The 26,494-nt window shown below is 49.8% G+C and overlaps 1 protein-coding gene across 1 annotated transcript in view; it reads right to left on the bottom strand.

Moving 5' to 3' along the window:
* Positions 1-26,494, bottom strand: part of LOC143361225 (uncharacterized) — a 56,993-nt gene that overhangs the window by 6,856 nt on the left and 23,643 nt on the right. Inside the window, exon 2 of the mRNA XM_076800460.1 lies at positions 1,634-1,865. Within this exon, the coding sequence (XP_076656575.1) occupies positions 1,634-1,865 (232 nt within the window). The remainder of the gene's footprint in view (positions 1-1,633; positions 1,866-26,494) is intronic.

The raw sequence follows: 26,494 nt of genomic DNA, 5'->3' as shown, positions 1-26,494 counted from the left end.
AAAGAATAATTCCCTCTCGAAGTTCCCTCCTGAAAAAATAAGACTCGCAGGATTTCGTTTCTGCCTCTTCAAACTAACGAACGGGCTGGTCTCGATAACTGCGAGCACCGGGTTCCAAGTTCTTTCAAAGGCGATTATCATAAGCCGACGAACCGCGTGATCGATCAACTTCGAGCGGACTTCCGGCGGAACAAATGAAAGGAAAAATTTGGTGAATCGGGTCCAGCCAACCCTAAAGTTGGATATGGAAAAATACGAAAAATGTCATTTGGTTTCAAGTCGTCTCATACGAAACGATCGCCATTGCGATACCGAACTCCGATGTATTTTCGGTTCCGTTTTCACGTGACTATCGAGTTTCCACCGTGTTTGCCATTTGTCTAATGAAACAGGGGGGTTGGATTTCGGTCGGTAGCTGGGTAGCGATCGATGTGTCGCATGAATACGGTAGAACAATGGGAATCAGACAGGGTGGAACCCGAAGTTAAGAGACGACGATTAAAACCGATACAGACGGGCAAGGGTACACAACTGATACGGAACTTGCGGGCGTAAAGCTGGCATAACAAAGTTCAGGGGGTTAGACCGGAGTTGGTTCCGAGTAAGTCCGGGATTACTCGCAACTCGCCCGAATTAGGTCCGTACAAGATCCTGATTAGTTGGAAGTTCGCTTCGGGCAAACCTTGGCCCACCGAAAGCTACGTTCTCGACGTTTTCACATGACGTCCTTTTCTGTTCACACTTGTTGGATGTTTTCCCTATTAATTGTTCTCGATCTTGTCAAAGTTAGCGCAGCAGCGTTCTTATTATTGCTATTTCATTTACAGAGACTTTTCTCCGGCGGATCGACCAATTGTAAGTTGCCAGGAAATGTATACGGCGTGACAGCTGCGACTGATGTTACGGATTGTACTATCACAACTTCCCCTTGTTCACATGTCCGTTTGACAGAAACCCCAGGTATTGTACTCGCCGAAGCTGCACAGCGTGCACTTCATTATTTTCAAAACCGAAATAACACGTTCACGATGCCACAAACGTCTCCGGGGCGGCTGTTAATTAATAAACAACGACTAATTAACCATTTTCCATATTACACTTTGGCAGCCTCGCTACAAACAAAATTAATTAGTTTCGTTTAATTAACAGAAAATTCTTTTGTTGGCTACATTACACAGGTGGACGTTAGAGTAAATGGAGGGTCCAATCAGTGAGCATGAGAATTCAGATAATTAAGCTTTTTCAAGATCGGTCAAGACCGTTCGCCGTCCGATGGTCAACGACAAGGAATGTTCAACTGACGTAGCTGCGAAAGGAACCGTAGAACAAAGGGGGTTACGCAATAAAACGAAATGGAGAACGCGGTCTCGATTGAAAAATGTCGATCAATCGACTTTCACGGGGGAAGGAGATTCTATCGAACGGAACGTATGACGAAGTTTTCCCGTGGTTTGCAAAATTCGTCGAGCTGGAAGCGTATAGGACGTGGGAGGGATACGCAGGATCCGAAGTGGTTCCGGTCCCTGATTCCCGATTCCCGTTTTCCCGAACGGCCTTGTTCGCTCTTCGAGGCTCTCTCTCTCTCTCTCTCTCTCTCTCTCTCTCGGGGGTATAATCCCGAACGGTCTCTTACCGTTTTGCGTGGAGCTGGAGACCCAGACGCCCGGGTTCCTGGATATGTCCGGTATCCGGAAAGTGTATTCGAGGTTCCCGGCTTCCTCGGTCCACAAAAGCTTCAACGAGGAGTACTTGAGCGCCGTCAGCTTGACAATCGGGCAGGAGTCGATGATGTACACTCCGGTGGCGGGCTTCTGCGGATCGGACCTGTGGTCCAACACTTCGACCACGTACCACTTGCCCATTATCTGAAATCAATAGAACCCGGCCTCTATGGATTTATTAGGTTCACGCTCGGCCGACGCGTTACGACGCGCTCGAAATCGCTTTAATCGCGGCTCTGCTTCGGCACGGTTCGCGGGAGCAACAGAGGATCGCCTGTTCTCGCGATTACGTTTGCCGCATCGCCGACTAAATTATATTGTATTCCGACGAGCAGACTTGATCTCGGCGAAAAAGAAAATTTTGTTGTGAAAATACACGGTTTCGATTCTCGCGGGCAAGCACAGAAGCAAGTCGATACAGGACGCGCGATCGAATGTTTGAAATTGAAAATTCGTGACGGAACGTCCGTATCTCGATCGACCTATCCCGACCTTTCGTTGTTCCAATTTAAATATCAATTTTTCTGGATCGGAAGGCGGGCCCGCGTGAAATTTGATGCGTTTTTAAATCGGATATTAGCCCGAAATCAGATTCGTAGGAGTGATTTGCATAATTATTGGAACCGAATTTAATTCTACGGGTTCCCGGGATTACCGGTCGATCTACTGCGCCGGTCGACCGAGTAATTTCGCGGTTTCTCTCGTAGACAGTTCTGAGCTGTTTTCAATTGTAACTCCACAGATCGGCGATCGATACTCGACTCTCGTGACACCGTATATCGGTTACGGAGAGTAGGTACGACATAATCAAAATCTCGAGCCCAACGGCACCGCAGAAATTATTCTCCTCCGTTAAACCGCCATCGATCCGAATTAAAGTAGCCGATTTACCGAGGATTCTCGAGGCAAGTCGAGCGAATATATCGGCGGCCGATTGAAAAACACATTAAACCGTGAGAAACCGTGCAGCCATAAAACTGTCTCGGAGACGTTTATCGGAAACTATTAACGGTCCCGAGATACAGTCGGCCAAACAGCGATTTTAACAAAAAATCGAAAATTGAGTGTGCTCGAGATCGAGAACATTCGGTTCTCCGAGGATCTCGGACAGCTATTCGTTACCCGCTTATCACAAAATAATGACCTCGAATTAGGGGTCTCACTGACTGTAAAGAACATTTTATGAAACGTATCAAACTGATTACGGTCTTTCCGATAATGTAAAAGTTTCACAGCTCACAGATCCGCGTCGATCAGTTGCAACTTTTGTTCGGTCCACTGCAGCTATTTATCGGAATTAGTTTTCGGCTAAAATGAGCTGCGAAGCTTCACGCATAAAATTAATACGCCGGCTTTCCTTAATTACGATACCGGATATCAAGGGAGGAACTTTTTACTCGTGTTTCGAACAAGTTCGAACAAACGGCGATTTTGCTGATCAGCTGGAGCTTCTTCAGTCGTCGCGTGCATCGAGCGAATCGTTGAATTTCGAGGAGCAAGAAGCCGAATTCTCGGGTAAAGGTCGTTCGAACGCTCAAGACGCATTAAAGTTAATTTATTACCGCGGCGAATTTGGGGGGACGCGCGGTATCGCCGGCAAGAGAGGGACTCTCTCGGCCTCGGCGAGATAATCCAGAGACTTCGGTGGCGGTATAGATAATTCCGGGAGGCGCTTAAACCCAATTAGGGAGGATTTATTGGTCGGTCGTCGGTGATTAAGCCAGGGGAAATAATATCGGCCGGATCGAACCCGCCTCAAGATTTCGGTCAGCCTCCAGCCTCGCCAGGAAGTCCCTCTCCTCTCCTCTTTTCCTCCTTTTTTCCCCCCGGTTTTCCGGTGGAAATTTCCTCCGACGAAGCGCGGACGAGAGTTTAAAGTTTCAAGGGAAACTCGCTGCTACTCCCTCGAGTGCCGCTACGCGGCTCCGTTATTTTTATTAATCGGCCCGAGACCGGGACTTTTCAGCGTGGTTGCGAATTTGTAACTCCCCATAAATTCGATCCGCGAGCGGCGTTCGTCGGAGCGGAGTCTTCGTCCGAATAATCCCATTCGCCTTAACGCTTTCATCCACGACCGAAACCGTAAAGCGTCTACGCCCGTTAGAACCCTCTCTTTAACATAATGAAACTTCCGTAATCGGCCGCTCGTTATAGATCTCGTTCCTTAGTCTTTCGCGCGCTCCGCCCTCTCCTCACTGTTCCAATTCTTCACAGAAATTCTCTATCATAAACGAATCATTCTAATTACTTGAAACTTTCCAGGTGCCTTATTCGTATGTTCCGTTGCTCGGTAAAAATCCATACGACGGCTCATCGGATCCGCATTCGTCGATGATTGCTCGGACATAGGGCTCGAGAAGCGTCAACAACGAGCTGCATAATCAGCCAGGCGAAACGGGCAAAGGCAACGAGCCACGCGGATAGTAATTAAAAGCCGGTTGGGGACACGGAATCTCATCCGCCGTGATTCCAGGCCATCGAATGAACGAGCATCGATCAAAGAGAGAGGGCCTAGTCATTAACGAGCGGACCAGTCAGCGTCGGGATCAGAGCAAGCGTGTCGGTATTGTGCGATTCGCGACAGATGACACACAGGCGGTTCCTTTTTAATAATCCGAAAATTTCATTTCCCAATGGCGCGCAGCCTCGCCGGTGGATGAAAGGGATAAAGATCTCCCGGTTCCCTTGCATCGTCCCGGTCGACGCCATTTTAATCCGACCGGCCAATTTCCCTTATTTCCGGGAGCGCGAGATAACGCGCGGAAACTTATGCGAATCGGGCGCCGAAAAGAGTCGGGGCGGAACACGCTGGTGTCCGCGTGTCGCCGACAATTAAAATAACAAATACTGGTCCGGGGGGAGAGAGGAGTGTGTAATTCGGGGGTGAAAATGGCGTAGGTTGCTCGGCCGGGGCGACGCTCGGATACGAGTACGAGCAGAATTTATGAAAGCGACGCGGCCCCCGATACAGAGCCGGACAATTCGTTCCGCGTGGAATTGCCGCCGGGAAAACGGACCTTTAACGGAGTTCATAGTCGCGCGTAATTGCGTGACGCAGTTTTATGAAAGGCATACCTTCGAGGCGGGCCCTCCGTTATTCGCGGATGTTTCGCAATATCGTGTTACGCGGCTCGGGCACATTTTTCAGCCGGGTAGTTACCCGTCCGGCAGTTGCCAGCGCAGCGTCTCGTAGTCGTTCCTAACCGGAATATCGCGACGCAACTACCCGCGCGGAGTTCTGTTCCGCGGCTTCGCTATTGTTCGCGAATACCGGACGCGGTCAAATGTTGTCTTTAATGCGCGGAGTCGGGCCGCAATCTCAGCCACCGAAAACGTTCTCCGCTTGTCGGATTAGCATCGCCGCGAACAACGACTACGACTGTGAAAACTCGAACTGCGTGCTTCGCTAGAGGCGAACGAGAGTTGCGCGCAGTGGGCGCACTGCTAAACAATACTACAAATAGACCGCGCGGATTTTGTGCATTCGCGACAGAAACGCGTTGATGTAATTTTAAACGAATAACGCCTATGATATTCCTACCGGTGACGACAATTTGGCCTAATTCGAAGACTGGCTAACGGGGAAAGACGCGGCTCCGCCTCCGAGACAATTGCGCCGCGAAAGGACAGAAATTTCACTTGGCTACCGGTGTCTTGAAAAAGACAAAGAGGCGAGGAAACCGCCGGGAACAAGCAAAGTATTATTGCGCGCACATTGCTCCGCGGACTATAAATTCCCACTCCCGTTGAATACTGTTGCATCGCAAGAAGCAGCGTATTCTCTGGCGGTGGCGTTTCAGACGCCGGCCGAGCTCTTTTATGCCGGAAAAAGCGACCGGTGCAGCACGGCGGAACCGTGGAACAAGAAATAAAATTATTTAGAAATATTCGCGCGGGCCAGCCTTTCCGAAATTCAAATTCGAATAATGGGGATACCGCCGAGTATCCTTCTCGTATTCCCTTGCAAGGGATAATGCACACACCGCGTTTCAAGTCGAATAGACGACGAACCGTCTTGCGCGGAGGATGTCGTTTACGTTCTTCGGCATCGAAATGGCCAAAATGGCGCGCGCGCGCGCGCTCGAGCCATTTGTCACCGATATTGCTTCATTTACCGTGCAGCCGCGCGACGGGGCCGCTCGAACAATGTTCTTTTATGAGCTGACTCGCGACAACGCCTAGTTGGAAAATTCACCGATGCTGGTCGACACGGAACGGAACGGGCGTGTGCGGTGACGCGCCTTTATTGCACCGTAGAACAAGCGTAAATCAATGTCCCCGAGCCGGACGGAGGACCACGAGGATCGGCCATGATCCGGCCTACCGGAATTAACGAGATAATAAATAGGGTCCGCGTCGATTTACCCGCCAAGCAAGACGAAAAATCGTTTAGCCCTCCCTGGAACGTTTTCAACCCCGTTCCTCGGGGTTGTTCGACGCCTGTTCGAATCTAGATCAGTGAAAAATCGAGGGTGAATGAAATGTCTAAAATTAGAACTTCCACGACGAAAACAATACCCGTAGGTCATAGCTGCATACTCATGTGTATCGTTCAGCTCGCGCTCCGAAAGTAAACTTCCGAAAATCGGTGAATCTTTAATAATCGGGGGAGCGTGATTTTACAAGGCGATCGAGGCGATCGTATAGCGGCGAATACGCTGGAAAAATTAAAAGTTTCCGCCGGTTTGAACGAGCAGTTCGGAAGTTGCGCGATTCGTATGGAAATCGTATAGAAAGGCCGCGCGGTGATTTTACGGAGCCCGGGCTCCGAATTAAACGAACCAAAGAATTAACGATTTCGTGGCTCTTCTTTTTTCTCGCGAGGACGTTCCAGATTCGACGGTGAATATACTGCCCGGACCGTGAACCGCGACGAACAAAAGTTTCGCCGATACTTCTGCCACTGATTTAATTGTTATTCCACCGGCTGATGGCGAATCCACGTGAAAGGGATCGCCGTTTAAAAAAAGGCAATATCGAACAACAGGGAAGATTCTCTTTTCCATCGATCGAGACAGGATTAGTGGAACTGTGCGGCCGGAACAAGTAGTATGGCTCGTGCAAAAGTCCGACCCCGGCAGTTAAGTAGTACGATCGTGCTGTAGTCAGGCATCACTTGCGAGCTGGTCCGTAGATTGAAATTTTAGGAATACTACAGAAATGAGTTCGATGTAGATATGTAAAGTATCGTTGGTGGATATAATTTATGATTTAATAATGCTGATAATACGACAGTTACGGGGAGTATTAGTTCGCATGATTGACGTTCTGCCGTGTATCCGTTACTATTTCGGAACCGATATGGTTAAAGTTTCTTCGTGCTATCCGCGGACATCTAAATTAGTTGGCCATCGCGTTACGGCCATTATCAACTAGATCCGCGATAGGTATTAAGATGAAGTTACCACCGAGGATCCGGCTATCGCGAGCAAAAGGCTCGATCGATCGACGCAGTCCGATCGCCGCGCCGCGCCGCCGGCTGTGCTATGTAACAGCTACAACAGAGAGTTTTGCCGCGAATAATCGAGCGAAGTAAATCCAACGAACCGAGCACAGATATCGGGGCGGACGAGCGACATAACCGAAGTTTCCGCGTCGAGAGCCGGGACCGCATCCGTTTCGAAAACGCGGCTCGAACGCGACGAAGCAGCCCCTGAAATTCTCGCTCGCGGACCCATCCGAATCGATAAGCCCTACGCGGAAATTAAATAGGTTTCCGGCGTATTATCGTCGCGACGGTGTCGATGCCGTTCGGCTCGGTTGGCCCGCGCGAAAGTAATTAGAAACTTGCGAGTTTCGTCGGCGATGAACTTCGATCCGGATGCCGGGGAACACTCGATACGGCTAATTAATTATCTCCGGACAGGTTCCGCGGTTCTTTCTGTTTTTCTTGCGGCGCTGCGGATTGATACTTGTTGCTCGGGACGGGACGATCTCCCGTGACGAGACGGAACGAAAAAAGACGACGAGGTAAGGTGGCTATAATGAATGTTAATTAACTCTGATTCGCCGTCCGGGTCATAACGGAGCAATTTCGAGCGTCGAGCGGGCTACGTGTAGCTGAAGTTCCCGGCGTCGAGTGGCTGCCGGGAATAAATTAAGTTGTATTGCCAGGGAAAAAAACGTGCCGAGCACCGGGGGGTGAGCGCGTTCAATTGTTGATGCGTCCAAGACTCCCGAGAAATTGAGGAGGAAGCAATTAAAACTTCGTCAAACAGAATAACGAACGAGACAGTTTGCAATGATCCTCGAGCAAATTTAATTACCGCGGAGTGGGGGGTAGGATAAAAGGCGAAATCGACCGGGCCGGCGTGCGCGGCGTGTTCAACGAGAACGCGCAAAGCCGTTTCGAAACTAACGCTCCTTCGCGGTACGCGCATCGCATGCGAAAAAAATAAGATTTCGTTTATTCAGGTTTCGCGGATTGCTGAAGCGTCGCGAATTGCCTGCGGCGCTGTCGGATAAGCACGTACATACGCAACGGAGCTTGCAAAAAATTCTGGTTGCGAACGTTTGTGCAAGGAAAACTGTGCTTCGCCGAGGCGCTTCCTGTTTATAAATTTTCAATCGTTTCGTTGGAACGTTGCCTGCGTTCGGAGGTAGCCTGCAACATTTTTTAAAATATCATAGAAGCGCAGTGATTGGAGGTCTTAAACGCAGAATTAATTTGTATACGTGAAAGAGCTGTTAGACGTTTCACATTGCTCTGAATTTTGTACTTGCGTCCCCGTCGTTTTTCGTTCCGATTATTTCCCGTTCAAGTTCGGCCGATATCCGCAGTAATATTGTTATGGGTCATTGAGCATTTTCTGCTCGAGCCGGTTTCACGATCTGGTCGAATCGGTCCAATTCCAGCTCGGGCTCGTTTCGGCCCGACTTGTCACTCGAGCGCCAGCGTCGGGCGACAATGTAAACACGGCTCGGACCATCGCAAGCTCCGGAATGCTGGCGAGAGAGGCTCATAGATAGCGGTCGACCAGGCCAAAACGAATTCAACCGTTTTTAAATTGATTCCAGTCGACCCGGCTGAAGCATCATTCGACTTGAAAGAAACACGAACGAGTTGGAACACACTGTATGAAGGAAACTAAAAGTCACAAAGTTCAAATGGCAGAGTTAGTTCACCCTTTAGAAGGGTGTGAAATTGACGAGAGGGGCGGAGACGAGGGTTAATAAAAATAACAAAGTTTCGGTGGAATCGTTCGAACGACGCCGTGCAATTACAGTTAAAAGAGGAAGTGATAAATATTCCTTTTGTCTATAGCGGGCCGGAGATAATGGAAGGCGAATAAACAAGCGGCGCCGATGCCGCTCCTGGGAACGGGGCGGCGGCGGCAGCGGCTGCAGATAAATTTTCGTTTATTGTCCGGGGTCTCTGTAGTCATTGTTAATAATTTATACGCGGCTGGTCGCGCGCTGCAAGGGGTCCGCGCGAACCTACGTATCCTTTTTCCAGGAATTATATCCAGGCCGCGACGTAAACGTTACGACGCGTTCACGCCGGCCAACGGAAAAGCGCACCGAAACGGGTAGTTTATGCACGGGTCGAAAGAGGGAGAAAAAAGGGAAGAACGGGAGACAACGATAGGCGGCTCGAGAAAAGCGAGCCCGTGGAAAAAGCAGCTTTCAACGCTTGCCGAGGACAGAATTTTCGAAGCTCTCCGGTTACACGATGTTTTCTGTCGGGAACGTCTGTTTGCGACCTCGCTGTCGATTAAAGGGGCAATATTGTGCTCCCGGAGAGAGAAGATTTATTTACCCCGAGCTATCGAGAGTGGAGGAGCTTTTCGAGGTGCAATTGTGTCCGTTACAAGACCCTTCTCTGTGGAAATGATTATTTGCCGAATAAAGTTTTGTTCCCGTTCTTTCGTTCGACACGGTCACAAGTTTCCTCGTATACTTTCGTACACGGTTTCCTCGTCGAACACCTATCTGTGTACTTCAAAGACATGTCGATGCGAAATTGATTTCTCCACGGCCTGGTAATTAGCAAAGTTGCTCTCGTTGCTCGTGGAGGATCGGGTTTCCGAGCGATTTGTCATCGGATTCATGACGCGCGTCGTAAGCGCGGGACCGAAAAAAGTCTGCGGGCGTCGCGTCGCGTCGGGCGAGTCGTAAAGATGCAAATGCCGCGTTACCGTGGAAAAATTGCCGGCTGTCGGGCTCGGAATGGCTCGAAGTCGATGGAATCTCGGCGTGTGCCGGACGATCCCGCTCTTGTTCGATGGTAACGGCCCTCGGGGATGATACGCGACCGTATCTCATCCCTGCGGAATCCTAGTTTATCGCGTTCCCCGTTCCCTTTCCTGTTCCCCGAAACCCGGCGACCCCGGTCATTAAATCCCAGAATGAAAGGACGACGGAAACTCGCGGGCCATTTTCTCCTGAAAACCGTCGCCGCGCTGGAAGTGAGATGCTTTTCCGCGACGCTTTTCGCGTGGCGCGGCGATTCAACCCTCGAAACGTTTTCCAGAAGGGACTCCGCGCGGGCTCGTTGACGAGCATTTCACAAAAATCGTCCTGCTCTCTGCCAGGGGAGGAGAAAAAAAAAAAGCCTGTGACGAGCACGTTCGGGATCCCCGGTTTCCCATCGTCGCTGTGTTTTGATCGAGGGAAATTCAAACCGCCTCCACATCGCCGGTCACATCTGTTCGCTCGACGATTTTCATACGAGTCGTCCCGCGCTCTCCGAACATCGCGCGAGGGCTCTCCACGTTTTTCGCGTTTGTTAGTACGTTAATTTGCATCCCAGCCGGTTTTTACACCGGACAGAACTGCTGAAAAACTCCACTGAAAGCGCAAAATTGATTTCCGACACGAAGACCCGGTGATACGACAAGCGGCCTTCCAGTCGTGCTTACAGAGATGATCGCAATATGTACAGGGTGTATAAAAGGTCATCGCGAATACTCTGTCCTTCGCTTTCCAACATTTTCATATGTTCCGAGGTAAAATATTTCTAAGTACCAAGAAGAACAGCACACGTGTCACAGAAAAAGTCTCGCGGGACGGCAGCAGCGATAAAATTGCTATAGAACAAAGAGCTTGACAGGAGGAATTCCGCGCGATGGGAGATTCAATTCGGTGGAATTGCTTCGCGTAAGGGAGAAATGCTCGCATAAACGGACAACTTTGAAAGCGCAGTTAGGTCGCGACGCGGCCACCGACAGACTTATCGCAATGATTCGAGTCCGTTGCTCCCGTCGTTCGCGACGATGCTTTCTATTAAAAGGGGGATCGATCGGAGGCGACCATGATGCAACAGATCGCTTATTTCCCGCCCCCGCGGAAAACGTTTCCGTTCGCATCGCGGGAAAATGGATTTTTCGTTTCCCTTTGAGCGGCTCTTTACGGACTTTTCTCTGCTTTGAGCCGACACTTCGATGCTTGGGCAACGTTTGAACGCGTCGTTCCGCGTTTAACTAAACTCTGAGGGATGTTGTCTTCAGGGTGATCGCTGCTTCTCGCGTAAGGGATGAAAGAACTATCAGTTCTGACGTGTGACGGCGCACCTGGCGTCCAGAGTGTCTAGATGGTCGTGTGTGTGCAGCCCCGAATTTAAACTTAATAGCGGGTACCGCGCACCTGGGCCCCGGCTAGGGTTAAAAATGGTAAAGATTGGGAGCTGTCCGCCTCCCTAACTCTATCCTTCCCGGGATTTCCTTTTTATATTTAAATCGATACTTCACCGAGCGGAGAGCGCGATCTTTTTTGTCCGGGGCGGACCGGGAAATTTACCGCTCCTGTCTACCGCTCGTCTTTTTCCCCCCGGCTTATCGACGGGCCTCTCTTCTCTCTCCTCGGCTCTGAACTCGAATCCTGTCCTTCCACTTCACGGACAGCGCGCTAAAGCAAACACTCCCGAGGAAATCCCGATTGCAAGGGCGAGTCTCTCTCTCTCTCTCTCTCTCTCTCTCTCTCTCTCTCTCTTTCTCGCTCGCTCTCTCGGTTCGAGGAGAAGACGAGAGCAAGCTTTAAGGCTGTTTATAAACAGCAGCGAGCCTCTTGCACGCGACCCAGTAGCTTCATCGAGCTGGACGGAAGTTCCTCGAACTCCTTGTGCACTCGACCGAAGAGGAAGAAAGATTGCGGGCGAAAACGTGAAAACAAACAGCCGCCTCCGCGTTTCCAGGGAAAGCACGAATAATTGTCCGCGCCGTTCATTTCCTCTTGCAGTTTCATTCCAAGTCGACGGCGGATGGGTTTGACGACTTGGTAGTTTCCTGAGCTCTTCAAGGCGCTTACTTGTCAATTGTCTTCCACCTGGTAACAATATTCCGTTTACAAGAAGGTGTCGTGTCTAGAGATCTAGATAATCATTTCTGTAAAATTAAATGGGAAAATTAGATTGAAACGCTTGAAATCGGCTACAGGATTATATTAAAAAAAAGTCCAAAATTTCCCCCAAGTTAAAGTTGAACCGAAAAGTGTAATTTTCCAATAAATACAATCGGTACAACGTTGCCGGAGACTGCGTTGTTCGAGGGAGCACTGTTGTGGCAATATCTTTGTTGTAGGAATTCCCGTTACACTGTGGCGCTACCCTAATGGCGCAACATTGGATTTTCGAAGGCCAGGTACGAATTAGTACTCGCTCGTACGTGTGCGGGAGGATAGTGCCAACACTGGTCGCATCCAATTACCGTTTCCACCGAGTAAAAGCTTCCCTCCTGCTGTCTGTTCAATTGAGGCAGAAAGCCAGCGGTTCTCGTTGTTGTCTCGTTCGCGGTTCAAGATGGAGTATCGGCTACGTTCCAAGTCTTAGAACGTCGATTGCGAGATTGCACGATTGAAAATTAGCACGTTTCTTCACGGCGCGGCTTCACGGTGAATCCCTTATCGGATACGATTCTCACGCTTCCGTTCCCTGATCACTTTCCCACCGAAATCCACCGGGGCTCGGCCGTCGTTTTCTTATTCCCGCGCTCTGCTCCTTGTCCCGATTCCATTTCCGAAATACGTATCCTGAATTCCGTGGATTTCCACGTTTGCTTGTTGGCCTGGATATATACAGTTCGATGGGAGACGGGTCGAGAAGCACGTCCAGAAATCGAACCGAAACACGATAACAATGACGACAGTCTGAACCCTTACAGAAACAATTCGAAGATCCCAGAGTGCGTTTTTGGATTTATTTGTTAATAAATCTCGCGAGCTTTTCGCGTTTTTGGCCGGCTCGGAAGTTCTATAATGTTCTCTATATTTTCGAACATTATCCTGGGAGTTCTAACCGCAGGGACTACCGGCGATTTGATATACAATTTCGCGTAGGGCGTGCATAAATGCGGCGCGTTAGCGGGGCGGCTGAGACAAATGGCGGCCGCCACGCCACGGTTATATTTGCTCGACCGCGTACACGGCTAAACTGAAACCCATTGTTTTACGAGCCGCCTAATTATACATTGTGTAAACCGGCGTCACTTAACCGCCGTCGGTGTGTCGGTGACATAATCGAACAAGAAACGAGCGTGTCCGCGCGATATTTCGCCCGGCCCGGCCCGTCCCGGCACGCTTCGCGCGATTGTAATTCCGCGGCGCGAGCGACAACTCTAATTAATAAACGCGTCACGAAGAAATTTGTGTACTTTGAAAATCCCGGTCGCGCGTGCAAATCGGGCCTGGATTCGGCCACCGGATAAACGGGTTTCGCTGGATCGCGTTCGATCGTACTTCGCTCGCCGCGATCGACAATGAAACTCGGGATAGAACGCGCCGGGATTTTAATTCCCCGAGCGCGTTCGGACCTCTATCAACGGCGACTTCTGCATTAACTTATGCGGCGCGACCCAGATCTCGGAGCTTTGAGGCGTAATAAAAAGCGATTGGAAAAAGCGGGCGACTTCAAAGTCCGCGTCAATGGATTAAAAGCTTCCGTTTCGAGCGAATTTGTCCCGCTGCGGGCTTCTCGCGGCGGAGCGTAGCGGATTAACACGAACCACGCCCGATCGTTAGAGATGGAATTCGACTAGACTGAAACACACGGACGTACCAATTCTGAGAGTTTAATCGCGATCGTCGGTAACATTTCCAGTCCAACTTACGAAGGTGATAAGGTTCCACGAAATAAGATAAATCCCGAAGGATGATCCGGGAGCAGGCAAGCGTGAAACGGTTGAAGAATAAGCGCGTCCCTAATCGATGAAATTAATTTGACGGCGGTTATAAACGGGCTCGAATATCGTTCCGACACGCTTCAGAAAATTACGCATTCCCCCCGCCGCAGAATGCGCACGGTATACGGTGCGCCGTAAATTCTCCCCTTGCTGCGTGCAACCTCCGCTGCACCTTAGATTAAACGCTCGAATTACTTTGGAATCATATTTACCCGTGAGTAATACGGCCCGATATCGAGGCTGTCGAATCGTTGATCCGATTTCCGCGTCGATACGATCATGCTCGAATCTTTGCTATCCAGCCGGTTTTTACTACTTTTCACGCGAGCGTCAACCACGTCTGTGATGCTAACTCCGTCAAATTAATGTCATTTGGCCCGCGAGTACGCATCGGTAAAGAAATCGCTCGGTTAACAGGTGAATCTTCGGTTCAATATGGCCGCCGACCGCTCGGAAACTTGAACGCGCGAACTGCGAAAGTATTCGGGGGAAGATTATTTGTTACATCGTTGACGACGCAAGAAATTGGATAGGAAGCTCTGGTCCTAAGTGGCGCGCGGCTACTTTCCGATATCTGTCCCGGAGAATCTTCTCGGGGACTGATCATTAAAAGTTTTCCGGCGACCTCAAACAATGTCCTCCGACCCGGCCCGGGAGATACGGAACTTCCAAGGTTCTTGCGGGGACGGAGGACGCTTAAAAGTCACCGAAACTTCTGCGTAATTCTTATCGTTCGGGATGATCTTTTTCCCGAGGAACGGGCACATTATTAAAATGATTGCCTGATCGTCGGAGAGCTCAGCAATCCGAGCACCGTGACTCCCGTTCTGTTGTTCCGCGATTCGTCAAATCGTCCCTGTCGCTCGCCGGCGAATTGTAAATTTTCCCACGAAACCTCTGTCCAAAGCAGCCGCAGGCTCTAAAGCCATTCGCCGACTCGAAGTTTTCCCGGTAACGTCACGAAACTCGACCGAGTTTCCGCCGGAAAAGCCGCTCGACTCGCTGCCAGTCTGCGCGTTTAATCAAGATTACGACTTCCCCGGGCTAGATCGAAATTCCCCGTGATTAATTCCCGCCTACCAGCCATTTTACGTCCGACCGTCTATTTACTGCCGCGCGCGCGCCTCCGCGATTTTTCGGTAACTCATGCTCCGTTATTATTTCTATTATCGCGTCCTCTTTTACGCGACGCAAGCCTTTTTAAAAATGTTCTCGTCGCATCTCCGCGGACGTCTCTTTCAATTTCATGCGAACGCGAATTTATACGCACGAACACACGAATTCCTCGGCTCGCACTGTCAGGAAGATATTGCTTTTCCATTTTCATTCGATTTAGCCAAGAGTTTCCCGGGACTCCGGCGCACTTTAACGCACCGGGTTCCCTGTAAACCGGTGAATTCAATGACGGTGCCTTGGAGAGTCGCGTAATCGAATTACGAGCAACTTTGTTAACCCGTGGATTTGATTCCGAGGGAAATAGTGTGCAATAGCGGACCCGGTTAAACGAGCTTGCAAACCAGCGTGCAGGAACCAAGTCAAAGCCCGGTGTCAAATCAACGGTGCTTTCGCGAATCTTTCGCCTGGCCGGAGAGCTAGTTTGCGCTCGATTTATCGTCAAGCATCTGTAAACGGAATCGCAAACTTTTTCACAAGTCTGTTCTCTAATGCTTCCTGAACAATTAGCCCGCGGATTTTTACGCAGAATCAAGCCGAACTATTCTATCACATCCAAGTTACATAAATCCTGAAATAATATTCCTCTGCATTTGCTTGAGAGAGCGTGGACACAAACTGAAAATATGCAACGTTCGGAAATGTGTAAACAGTTGTCACGAAACGTTATTATCGGACTGCGGATTTGTATGCAAAATAAATATAGCTACGTAGACATTTATATGTTTTTTTAAAATAATTGTAATTGAATGGGAACGATACAACAGCATTTTAAATTCTTTAAATGTTTTCGCTGTTCACCGATAGCATCGTTTTAAAAGGGTATGAATAGAACGCGACGGAGAAGTACGATAACGATTACGATCGGATTAAAAAGTCTGGCGCCGCGGCGGCGATGGTCGAGCATCGAACTTTAATGTCGGAACGGAACGAAATGTACACGGCGAAATGGTTAATTGACCCCGGCGGCTTAATTGGTCGGGAGTTAATGCGGTAAAAATTGTAGGCGAACCACCGTAGTGGCGATATCGCATCGTTTGTAGCCGAATGTCTAAATTAACGGTGAACAGCGGGCGTGTTTGCCGGCGTTGTTTCCCGGCAACCGTCGCGGATTCATTAATTCGCAGACATTAAAATACCCGCGAACAGTCCGCTCGTGAAAGGGCCAATTGAACCCGCCTAATCGGTCGGAAAATATCGGGCAGCGTAATCCCGGGGGCCAGATTTGATTAATCCGTCGGTTCGAACGCATCGTTTCGGGCAAACGCGCGCAATTACACGTGTGTCTCGTGAGCGATGCCGGCGGTCAGGCCAAACAAAACCGTCCGCGTTTCCGGTGGTCTGCCAACCGGCCCCGGATCCTATTCAATTGATACGAAGTCGAATTAGGCTGATTAATATCACACGTCAGGTGTTCCCGATGCGACGCCAACTTTTCTATTCTATTTTTCATTCAATCGCCACGTTTCGAATAAATTAGCGGGAAGAAGCAATCATGGAAAATATTATCCGGCAGGCTATGCAAATTAATCGCGAAATTCGAGTAAGCGGTTGCGCAGTTTTGCGGAGATTTGTACGTTCACGAACTAGAACGGTTATTATTTCGCGTTTCAATCACCGCTCGCGATACGACGGTCTTCGGTGGCTTGATATCTGCCCCATCCCACCGGCGAAAAGTTGCTCCTATTCATCGCGGAATCAGTTGTCTGAACTCCGGACCCGCGTACACAAGAACGGTCCTTTATTTATGCTAACTTATGCGAATCGATTTGCATACGCGCTCGACGTTCAGGTTCCGCCCGATTTTCGTGGAAAACGCCTCGGGTTCACTCACGTATCTCTCTCTCTCTCTCTCTCTCTCTCTCTCTCTCTCCGGCTCTTTAATTCCCTCTCTTCTCTAGGATTTGATATTAAAGTCGCCGCAGCATCCGATCTAGCCGAGCAGATTTCGCAACGAGCGGTCCCGTTGTTTTGTTATTGTTATCGTCGACCACGGCCGCGAATAAATTATATTTCTGTGAGCGTAGCCGGGATATCCGGTGCGAAAGTCACTGAAATCCAGGAGATAATTCCTGGTGGCAATCTGGAATTCTAGGGGGTGGCGAGGTTCGTTACACACCCCGGTTGGTTATTAGAAAACGAGCATTCGTTCGTTCCGGTTGGTTACCCTCCTCCGCGTTGCATTGTGTCGCGTGTGTCACACAATATGATATTGCTGTTAACTAGGGATGTGCGAAAACCCGAAATTCGGGTCGGGAACACGAAAGAACTATATTTCGTAAGTACAGGACAATAATGACACGTAATTTGGTTAGAAAGCATCGTCCACGGAGACAGCTAAATCTCCGAGCAACGGACACGTAGAATTGCCGGAATTGAATTACTCGAGATTATATTTGTTCGGCGAATCTCTCGGTAGTAGACTTTTCTCCGTTTCCCTGTAGACGGAAGACGAGTCTCGGTTAGACCCGGCGTGTAATGAAAGATTCGCATGAACGATAGGGGATAGTAAAAGCGGAGCAGGTTTCCAGGGAGTGATATGCATGACGAATGAGATAATCTTTGCCAGTTGGAAAAATTAAACGGAACAGGAATCTAGCCATCCCGCAACGCAATATCCACTTTCATCTTCCGCGAGATTACCCTCTGCGCTTAACATTATTAACATCAGGGTTCGGTAACATTATTAATCAGGAGCCGGGAAAGATTAATCGAACGCTCTCCGATTTCTAAAAACTGCAATCGGCCACTAAACTCCAAGATCCCGCGTTCGCTTAAAGAGCAACGTGCCAACGAGCACGTTGTCTTTCATGTTCCGTTTTAGCCGTTTTTCACGGATCCGTGGCATCGATCGGATATTTTACAACATCCCAGTATTTTCAGACAGTGGAGCGCAAACGCGGCAGACGAAGCACTTTGTACGAGGGTGTCGAGTCGCGCGTACCCAGCCGAGAGAGAGCGAGGCGGTTCTCGTCGAAAAGGGTGAAAATCCGCGTGGATTGAAATGTATCCGCGCACTCCGTGAAAAAACACGGGGATGCACGAGACAGCGGAAAAAAGGTTCGATCCGGTTAAAGGAATCGAGGAGACTCGAACGAGCGGCGATTTTCCGGTTGCTGTTTTTAACCGGCGAACGGCGCGTCCATAAAACGCACTCCGCCGGCAACATATTGAGGCAATATCGGCGAAATTTCACGCGACACGAAGCAGCAGTCGTTACACCTCGCGTTACCATGTAATATTGCCGGACAGGGTCGTGACACCGCAAGACTCGTGCTCCGCGCGAGATAAAACAGCGCCGTTAATATGAAAGAATCGCGATCGCAAAACGAAACTCTCGATCTGTGCGTCGAATGACCTCATGACCCAAAATCTATACGACACTTCGTAACGCGAGCGAACACCGTAGCGTTTAGGGGTCGATCCTTCAGGAACGACGCCCGTGCACTGTACCCGACGAATATTTGAAAATTTATCGGGCGAGATCGTCGAGTTATTTGTTTCAATTCGGGTGCCGGTCACGTATCGGCATCGAAAAATATGAAAGCCAGGAGAAAGCTGTAAATTTTTCGTTTATTGCTCACGGCGAGATTCCGCCGGCGAACTTTCATTTACCCTCTCGTAATCTGTGATACGGTCTCGCACAGTGACCCAACTTCTCGGCGAAGAGCTTATTAAGATCTCGCCGCTGCCTCGGTGCTTTACATCTCGTCTACTTAAGACGCTTTCAAGCGGTACTTGTAAACTTTCGTATAATTTCCCGGGGTCGGCTGCTTCTCCTTTGGCTCGGCGAATCAATCGACCGACCAACAAAAACGGAACAATCTCGGGAATATTAATAACAAACCCGCCGTAGCCGTTGTTGCAAAGTGAATGTGCCATTCGTCGGCGCGTTTCCCCGTCGAAAACGCTTCGAGAGGCTCGCGCCGAACACGTTGCTCCGCAGTTCCATTTATTTAATCCCGAGACCTCCGGCGAACGCACCGAACCTTTGTACACAAAGTTTTTCAGGAACGATCGCCAGAGAGAGAGAGAGAGAGAGAGAGAAAGAGAGGGGTATGGGGGAGAGAAAAGGAGAGCTTAACCGAACAATCCAATCAGCGTGCGCAGCCTAGTGCAAAGAGCTCGTTCGAACGAAAGGGACGGATTGCGATCGTACAACTTCGCGAAATCTTACAGCTGGTCACAGACACCAAGGGACAAGCGTATAAACCCCCATAGGCGTCGCACAACCCCTTCGGAACGCTCTCCGGACACGGAAGCCATAAACGCGGTAAACTTCATCGCCCTTTCGTTTCAGTGAACCCTCCCCGGCCGACTTGGCTCTTGTCTCTCGTCAAACTGCCGGCCTTTCATTAATATTCGATCGGCCCTTCAGCTTCGATTGAAACGAACGTAAATATCGCAATAGTTCGGGAAACTCGATGCAGGCGATTCTCGATCGGGTCGGGCGAATCTTATATCGTAAACAATCGCGGCGGGCGTTCGAATGCGATTTCGCCGCGATTTTTACGAGCGATACGCCGCGCCGCGCCGTCACGATCGTTACTCGACAAAAATGGAACGGCGCTCGAGGTAACTGGCCGATTCGAAAGCGGCGGCGTTGCGCCAGGCAGTAATTGCGCGGGGGAAAATATGCGTTGCGGCGTTTGCGAAACCTCGCGAAACGAAAATCCAGACGACCGCTTCCGCGAGAGATCCTCGCGATCCGAAAGGACGATTGGCAGTTTTTCGGAGATGCGTACGCCCCTGGGATAGCATTTACATTTCTTTTGTGAGCGGCTTCAAAGAACGCGGTTTTATTCGATCGTTTTCTCCAGGGAGCGAGCGCGAGAGAGAGTGAGCCGCAACGGAAACGTCTAATCTTCTTAGTCGAACGACGAGAAACCCTCGAGATACTCGTCGAATCGACGGCTAGAATTAAGCGGCGCCAGATATTGCGAAACTTCCTTGACGACATTCCGAAACGCTGCGCTGGTTTCGTGAAAGAGTGTACCAGCCTAGATCCTTCGAGAGGTCGGGGACGAAGGGCGATAAGTACGTTTCGGCATGGCGGAAACTTAGAAAATTAACGACGAGCATCAGAAACGTATTAACGCACCGAGCAACTTGAAACATTATTATTCGACTCGCCGGGTTCATTGAAAAGCCCCCGTTCATCCCGCGGGAGCGAGTTTTTGGGAAACTCGCCCGCGAGATGAAACCCTCGATTCCAGGGAGTTTCTCAGCCTCGAGTTATACCAAGTCGCGTTATTTGTCTACGTTCGAACTGTAAAAATATTGATCCACGCCAGGCTCGCGGGAGCCGCGATAATATTGACACGCGCTACTGAATATATTCCGGTGACCGCGATAACATTGACTCGCTCCACTTGTTCCTCTTCGGAGACACTAAATATTGACCCTAGCCACCGTCAAACGATGAAATTATTGTCGCCCGCTGCTCGGGACACTACGGGCCCCGCGTACTTTCGTAGAAACTGAAGCAAACTGTCGTGTTCATTACCTCCGAGCTTCCGCAATCATTGACCTGTACCACTAGCCTATCTGCGAGCTGCAAGAATATTGATTTACATTACCCGCCGGCTTCCTGGGGCCGATAACATTGACTCGCGCTACTGAACACTCTCCGGCGAATGCGCGCGATCGTTCGGTTTGTTTCTTGCTCGATAATCGGAGCCAACAAACCGTTTTTATCGGAATCGTGGTCGTGGCATTTACTTTTGAAACGGCCCGCATCATCCCGGAAGTGGGGATGTTAATTTCGGTCAGGATTTCGGCAAGTTAGAGTGGCTGCTCGGTCCGGAAGTACGCGGGGATGTTTGGTCTCGAAAAAACGAAAGCGGAATATCTTCGGAGTGTCTCTCGCACTCGGTGCCCAGATCCTTTCACCGTGTGCGAAATTTACCGCGAACGCGTGAGCGCCCGGTAAGAGAACCCTCCGGGAGCGGCGAGCCGTGCCGACATGTATGGTGCTTCCGGTAAACAACGACCACCGTTGCCGCACCGGCGGCCATTACCGAAGCTCGAGAATTTCGTCGTTGCCGCGCGCTTAACAATGTTGAAACGTTTCTTCTAAAACCACTCCCCGTCGACCATGAAACGAGTCTCGGCTTTGCAGTGAAAGTCTGAAGAAAGGAAAGAACACTTGATTATAATTTCTTGGAATTAGTTTGCGGGCAAACGGGGAAACGAGAATTCGGTCGAAGATAAATGTGAAAATTACATGCCAAAAGCCACCGTGCCGGCACCGATATCTTCCAATGTTTCTTCGCTATCCCTTGCTCTAAATCGATGAAACCATGTTATCGTCGCCCTATATTCCGCGAGTGGCATCAGAAGTATCGACACAACTTGAGCACGGCTCGTATAACGCATTGAAATGTACATTTTCCCTTGTTTTATCTTCCATAAAAATGAGCTCTCGCTCGATCGCGAGGAGTCTGAACGCGAGTACAAGGTTTCACGGCTGATCGAACTCGTTTCCACCGGTTTTTATAATGCAGTCCAGTAATAAAAAATGTGGGATACCGCGAGGTTGATCAGCATTTTAATTGAATAAAACAGAAGCGGTAAATACAATCCATCATTTCGTCAAGTAAATATTATTTTAAAAAACAACTCCACGGTCTAGCGCCGCTCGTTTGCTTCTGGTACAGGGATTTTCCTGTGAAAATATGTTTCAACGATGGAATCTGCGTCGAGTTAAATTGTTAACAACAAAAATTTGCTCGATTACACCCGCCCCTATAGACAGAAGTTCGCAACACCGTCGATATTGTTGATTTCGCCGATTGGATCGCGGCGGCAGACGTATGCAAAATTTCTAATAAAAAAAAGTTGCGGGGTCGGGGTGGAGAGAGAGTGATCGGTAAATATTATCCGATGGAAAATAAATAATACCTGTTACTCACTCGGGGCGCAGTGCCGCAGTGGAGCAGAGGGAAATTGAACCGGCGATCCGTTCAAACCCGTTCCGGCAAGTTCTGCGGGGATTGCACGATCGTATTTCCGGCGTTTCATTCCACCTGGCAATACTAACTGCTCGGGTGTCCCGGGTAGAAGTGCTGGAAGACAGACGAAAACGAGTGCCCGTTGCGGAACGGAGGCTCGCTCGATTGAATTGCCCGACGAACCTAAGTAACGATTAATGGAACCGAACTACAGCCGCCGCCAAGACAAACGAACGACTTCGGCGTGAAGTTCGACGCGCCGCCGTGTCAAGATGAAATATCATTTCGCGAGCAGCTCCCGCGAAAACCAGCGCGGAAAGTTTCTCGCTTCAACAAATTTTTATCCTTATCTCCGACGTTCAACAGAACCGGTCCGACCTCTTTGTTCTCTATCGTCAGCCTTTTTGATAAAACTTCTTGCTCCGACAAGGTAAATTTGATTCTCTTGGATCGTAAACCAATGATCCGAGGCAAAACCTGATAGAACGGATCATCTTCGTAGGGAGACCGTGAAGAAATTTCGCGGCCAATTAGGAACGCGGTCCATTGTGGAACGGGCTATTGTCTGCAATAGTCATAGTGAACGATCGCTTGATGTTGCGCTAAGGAGGACGTATAATTGTGACTTTGAAGACTGCACGGGAAACGTGTGACGGTAACGAACGTGTTAATTAATTCCGCGCTCCTCTAATTATAGAAGCTTCCGAGAATGAAATTACTCTGCTCCTTTTGCCTCGCGGAATATTTAGCGTGAACAATGCTCGCCCGAGTATTGGTAAGGCTCGCGTGTTTGAGGACACGGATAACGGGTATTACGTAGAAACCTATTCAATTTAAGGGAGCTGTGTTCCACGGTGGACGGTGTAGACACATTGTCTGACCAAATACGGGATATTCTACTTGCACGTATGAAAACCTCGCGCGTTCCTCTATTCAGTGAATTCTCTCGCTCGGGCTCGGACACTTTTGACCATTGTCTACGGTTGGTCCCGTCGACCAACCGGATCTTGTTGTAATCACATATTTATGTACACTATTTGCTTCTGAATTGAATATTAGATACACGGACCGACTGCGGGTGCACAAGATATTCCATTTAGTTCACGGGTCCTTTGTGAGCACAAAGTGTCCGCGTTCGTCGGCGGTTTTCGTTGTTTCGTCCAATTGGCGCGACAACGTTCGGTCTAATTAAAGAACAATAGCGTTTGCCGAGACAAAAATATTTTCTTCATCAATTGCGGAAATGACAGAGGCTGTTTCCAGGGACAGGAAGAAAATCCGAGACATAATTTTGTGAAAAATCAGCAAAACAGCGGCACGGATCGATCCAATGGTTTTTTCGCCGCGTCTCGGCTCTCCGGAAAGCACATGCCGGATAATCCGTGGAAAATCCATTTGAATGGAGACTGTAGCGATAAAATATATCGAACTCTAGGCGGCAGTATCTCGCGGAACACTCCTCTGTATGCCGCAGTCGCCGCTCGCGCGCGTGATTTTATTTTTTCGCTCTAGTTTTCCTTTTTTTTTTCAGTCGGTCGCTCGACGCGCATTTCTCCGGCGCAAAAAAAAAATCGAGAGAGGATCTGTCGGTGACTGTCAGTCACATTTAGATTGGATTCTGAAATCCGCCGGCAGGGGAATCGACAACGGGACGCGTCGCCATTTCTTTATTTCAGCTAGGCCGGGCTTTCGAGTTAGGTTCGCCTGTTTCAAACGAGCCCCGCTACAATGTCTTCCTTTCTCTCGCACGGCATTTCGCGTGCACGCTCCGGATTTTGATTTCCGAAAGCGTCGCGCAACATTCGCTGCGAAATTCCTGACGAGCTGAATTCAAAACTCCACGCGCGTTTGCAAAAAGCTAAATTGATTTTCACGGGGCCGTTATTCGAGAGATTTGAAGATCGTCGATATCTTTCTAATGCAAAATTCATCTTCACCAGGCGATTATTTAAGAGATTTTAAGATGTACGACGAGGGGGATCGGAGACAAGTCTTAATCTGGCGATACCTGTATCGAGATCTAACCCTTTCGCTCCCTCGGTCGAAGATACGAGACGCACGGCGTCAAAGGGAGATCGTTTTACGCAACGTCGCCGAATTCGTTGGTTATCGAAGCGAGACGTCGGCGCGGCGTCCGTTCGAACTTCCGCCGTGCGAAACTTCTTCCCTGGATCGTTATGGTAACTCCGGCGAACTTACAGCCATCTAAGTTTGGTTAAATACAAAATATAATGACGCCTCGGTGCAGAGTAATGGGATCGTCTACCGTGTTGCCGGCGCCTCAGCCCGTGGAAAACTTGCCCGCCTGTTCGCGGGCTGAGTTTCAATGCAAATCTTGTCGCGTACCGCCTGCCAGAATTACCTACGAACCTTCTTTCTTCGCCGTTCTCCTTCGCCCTCGAGAACACTGTCCGGGAAACTCGCCGAGCATTCGCCTAATAAGAAACATAATGGAAGAGATTTAGCTGGTTCGTCCGTTCGCGCGATCCCGCTCCTTCGCGTGTATCCAATTCTTTCGTTCGGTCGTCTGCTAATCACTTTTTTCACAGTTTGTATCCTGGCATAATGGCCTCATGGGGTGACTCTAAACGATCTCCGTGGTTTTGCTAAAAAAATTAAGTGAAATTATTACCGTTGTACTATATTATTGTACGCTAACGAATGCGTGGGTGGATTGCAAACTGCCCGGCGTGTCTGCGGTTGGAAACATTTAGCAGTGCTTTTGATTCGCGATTCAACCGGGGGTTGTATGGCGGCTCTCAGTTTCGAATAAAGCTGCGAGACTCCCCTCGCGGGGGTTGTTGGTTCCCGAGGTTTTGCGCGACAACGCGGGTCGACGTTTTGCGTCGTCGCGTCGTCGCGCGGCGAAAGGGTAGTTTGTCGTCGTTACGTCTCTGTAACGCAATTGTCCCCGATGCCGTGGCAGGCTAAAAAGTTTCGAGGGCGAACCGGGATACGGTCTGCGTTGGAATTACTACCGCGTAATTGCTCCCCGAGAGACCAATAAACGAGCGCGGACCGCGGAAAATGCCGCGAACCGATTCGCCCGTGGTCCCGGGGACGCTCGCTTCGCCTCGCCGTCGAAATATCGGCGTCGAATCATTAACGAGGAAACTACGTTTCCGAACTCGGCACCGTGGAATTAATCGGTGACCAACGGGGGACTGGGTCCCGAGTTCGTAATCGCGCGTTCGCCGACGCTCCCCGGGCCTGTTTGCTTTTTCATTGTCTCCACCTGAGTTTTTCGGAACAATGGCGTCGCGTTTCCCGAGCTCTTTCCTTCCCATTTCACCGAACAATGCCAGAGACGCTTGTCCCCCCCCTCTCTCTCTCTCTCTCTCTCTCTCTTTCTCTCTCTATCATTCGGCGAGCGGAACAATGCGAAGCACCTGCTCTTTAACCTGTTCGAGTAAAAATACGAAAAGAAGTAAAAGGGCAAATCCGGTTCGGCGTAACGCGCAAATCCTTTTTTCGTTTTCCTTTTTTTTTCCCAATGGAATCCCGGCGGCAAGACCGAATAATACGATTTCTCTCGTGTCGGGGCAAAAGGTGCAGGAAAACCTCGACGGTGTTTCCTTTTCTGGCGTTTCCATTCGCGAGGCGGTGCGGTGCGACGCGGCGCGGTGTCGCGCGCAGAGATCTTCCAAGTTTCTTCCCGCGGAAAGACCGGATAAAAATGGCTGGCGTGTACCCGCGAACAATAGTTTCGTCGGAAGAATGGCGGTGTCGAGGAGGCTCGGGAGCGCCCCGAGAGGACTTCGCGCTCGAAACAAACGCGTCTGGTTTGCCTGGGCGCGGGCGTTTATTAAAATTATAAATTAAAGGAGCGTCGACCGCGGCGCCGGTTTCGGTCGCGTTTCCGGCCGCCGCGCTATTCGGGTGTCAGCGATACGCTAAGATCCTTTGTGGATCGGCCGCACGGCGGCGCCGCCTCGGGAAACCCTTTGAAATCGCCGCACAGAGGAAATTCATCTTACCTCTTTCGCCGAGCGGAATACCCACCGCCGCCGCCGCAGCTTAATAGAATTTATATTTCATGAATAACTCGATACGTCGACGGACCGATACACAGCTACCCTCATGAATATCGTACGAGTCCGTAATCCGCAGCCTGCGCCCGTTTAGTCGCAAAACGAAGAAAACTTCCGAACAAAGATGATAATATTATACGCCGAACTGTCGGGTTCTTCGATCCTCCGAATGCGGAATTTTAACGCGGCAGTTCCGCGCCAATTTTGCACTTTTCAGGCTCTTTTATTCGCTATAACACTATACACCGGTGTATCGAATTGACACTAGATTTACGGGAATGCCAAATCTTAAAGTTCGAGGCTACAATTTTTCATGTAAGCTTATTACCACAAAGCGAGCGTATATGGGAAAATATTTAGTTTTTAGACGCCACGAGGTGGCTGCCAGATGCGTTTCCAATAGCGGCGGCACGATAAATTGTCATAACGTCGGCTTTAATAATCGGAAGCTACTTAATTTGTGGAATCAGGTCATGGGTGCCGGAGCAATTGCATCGGCGCGC

The sequence above is a fragment of the Halictus rubicundus genome, chromosome 15, assembly GCF_050948215.1.
Source record: "Halictus rubicundus isolate RS-2024b chromosome 15, iyHalRubi1_principal, whole genome shotgun sequence".
NCBI classification, from domain to species: domain Eukaryota; kingdom Metazoa; phylum Arthropoda; class Insecta; order Hymenoptera; family Halictidae; genus Halictus; species Halictus rubicundus.
The sequence above is the reverse complement of the archived record's forward strand: the minus strand, read 5'-3'. Positions and strand labels throughout refer to the sequence as shown.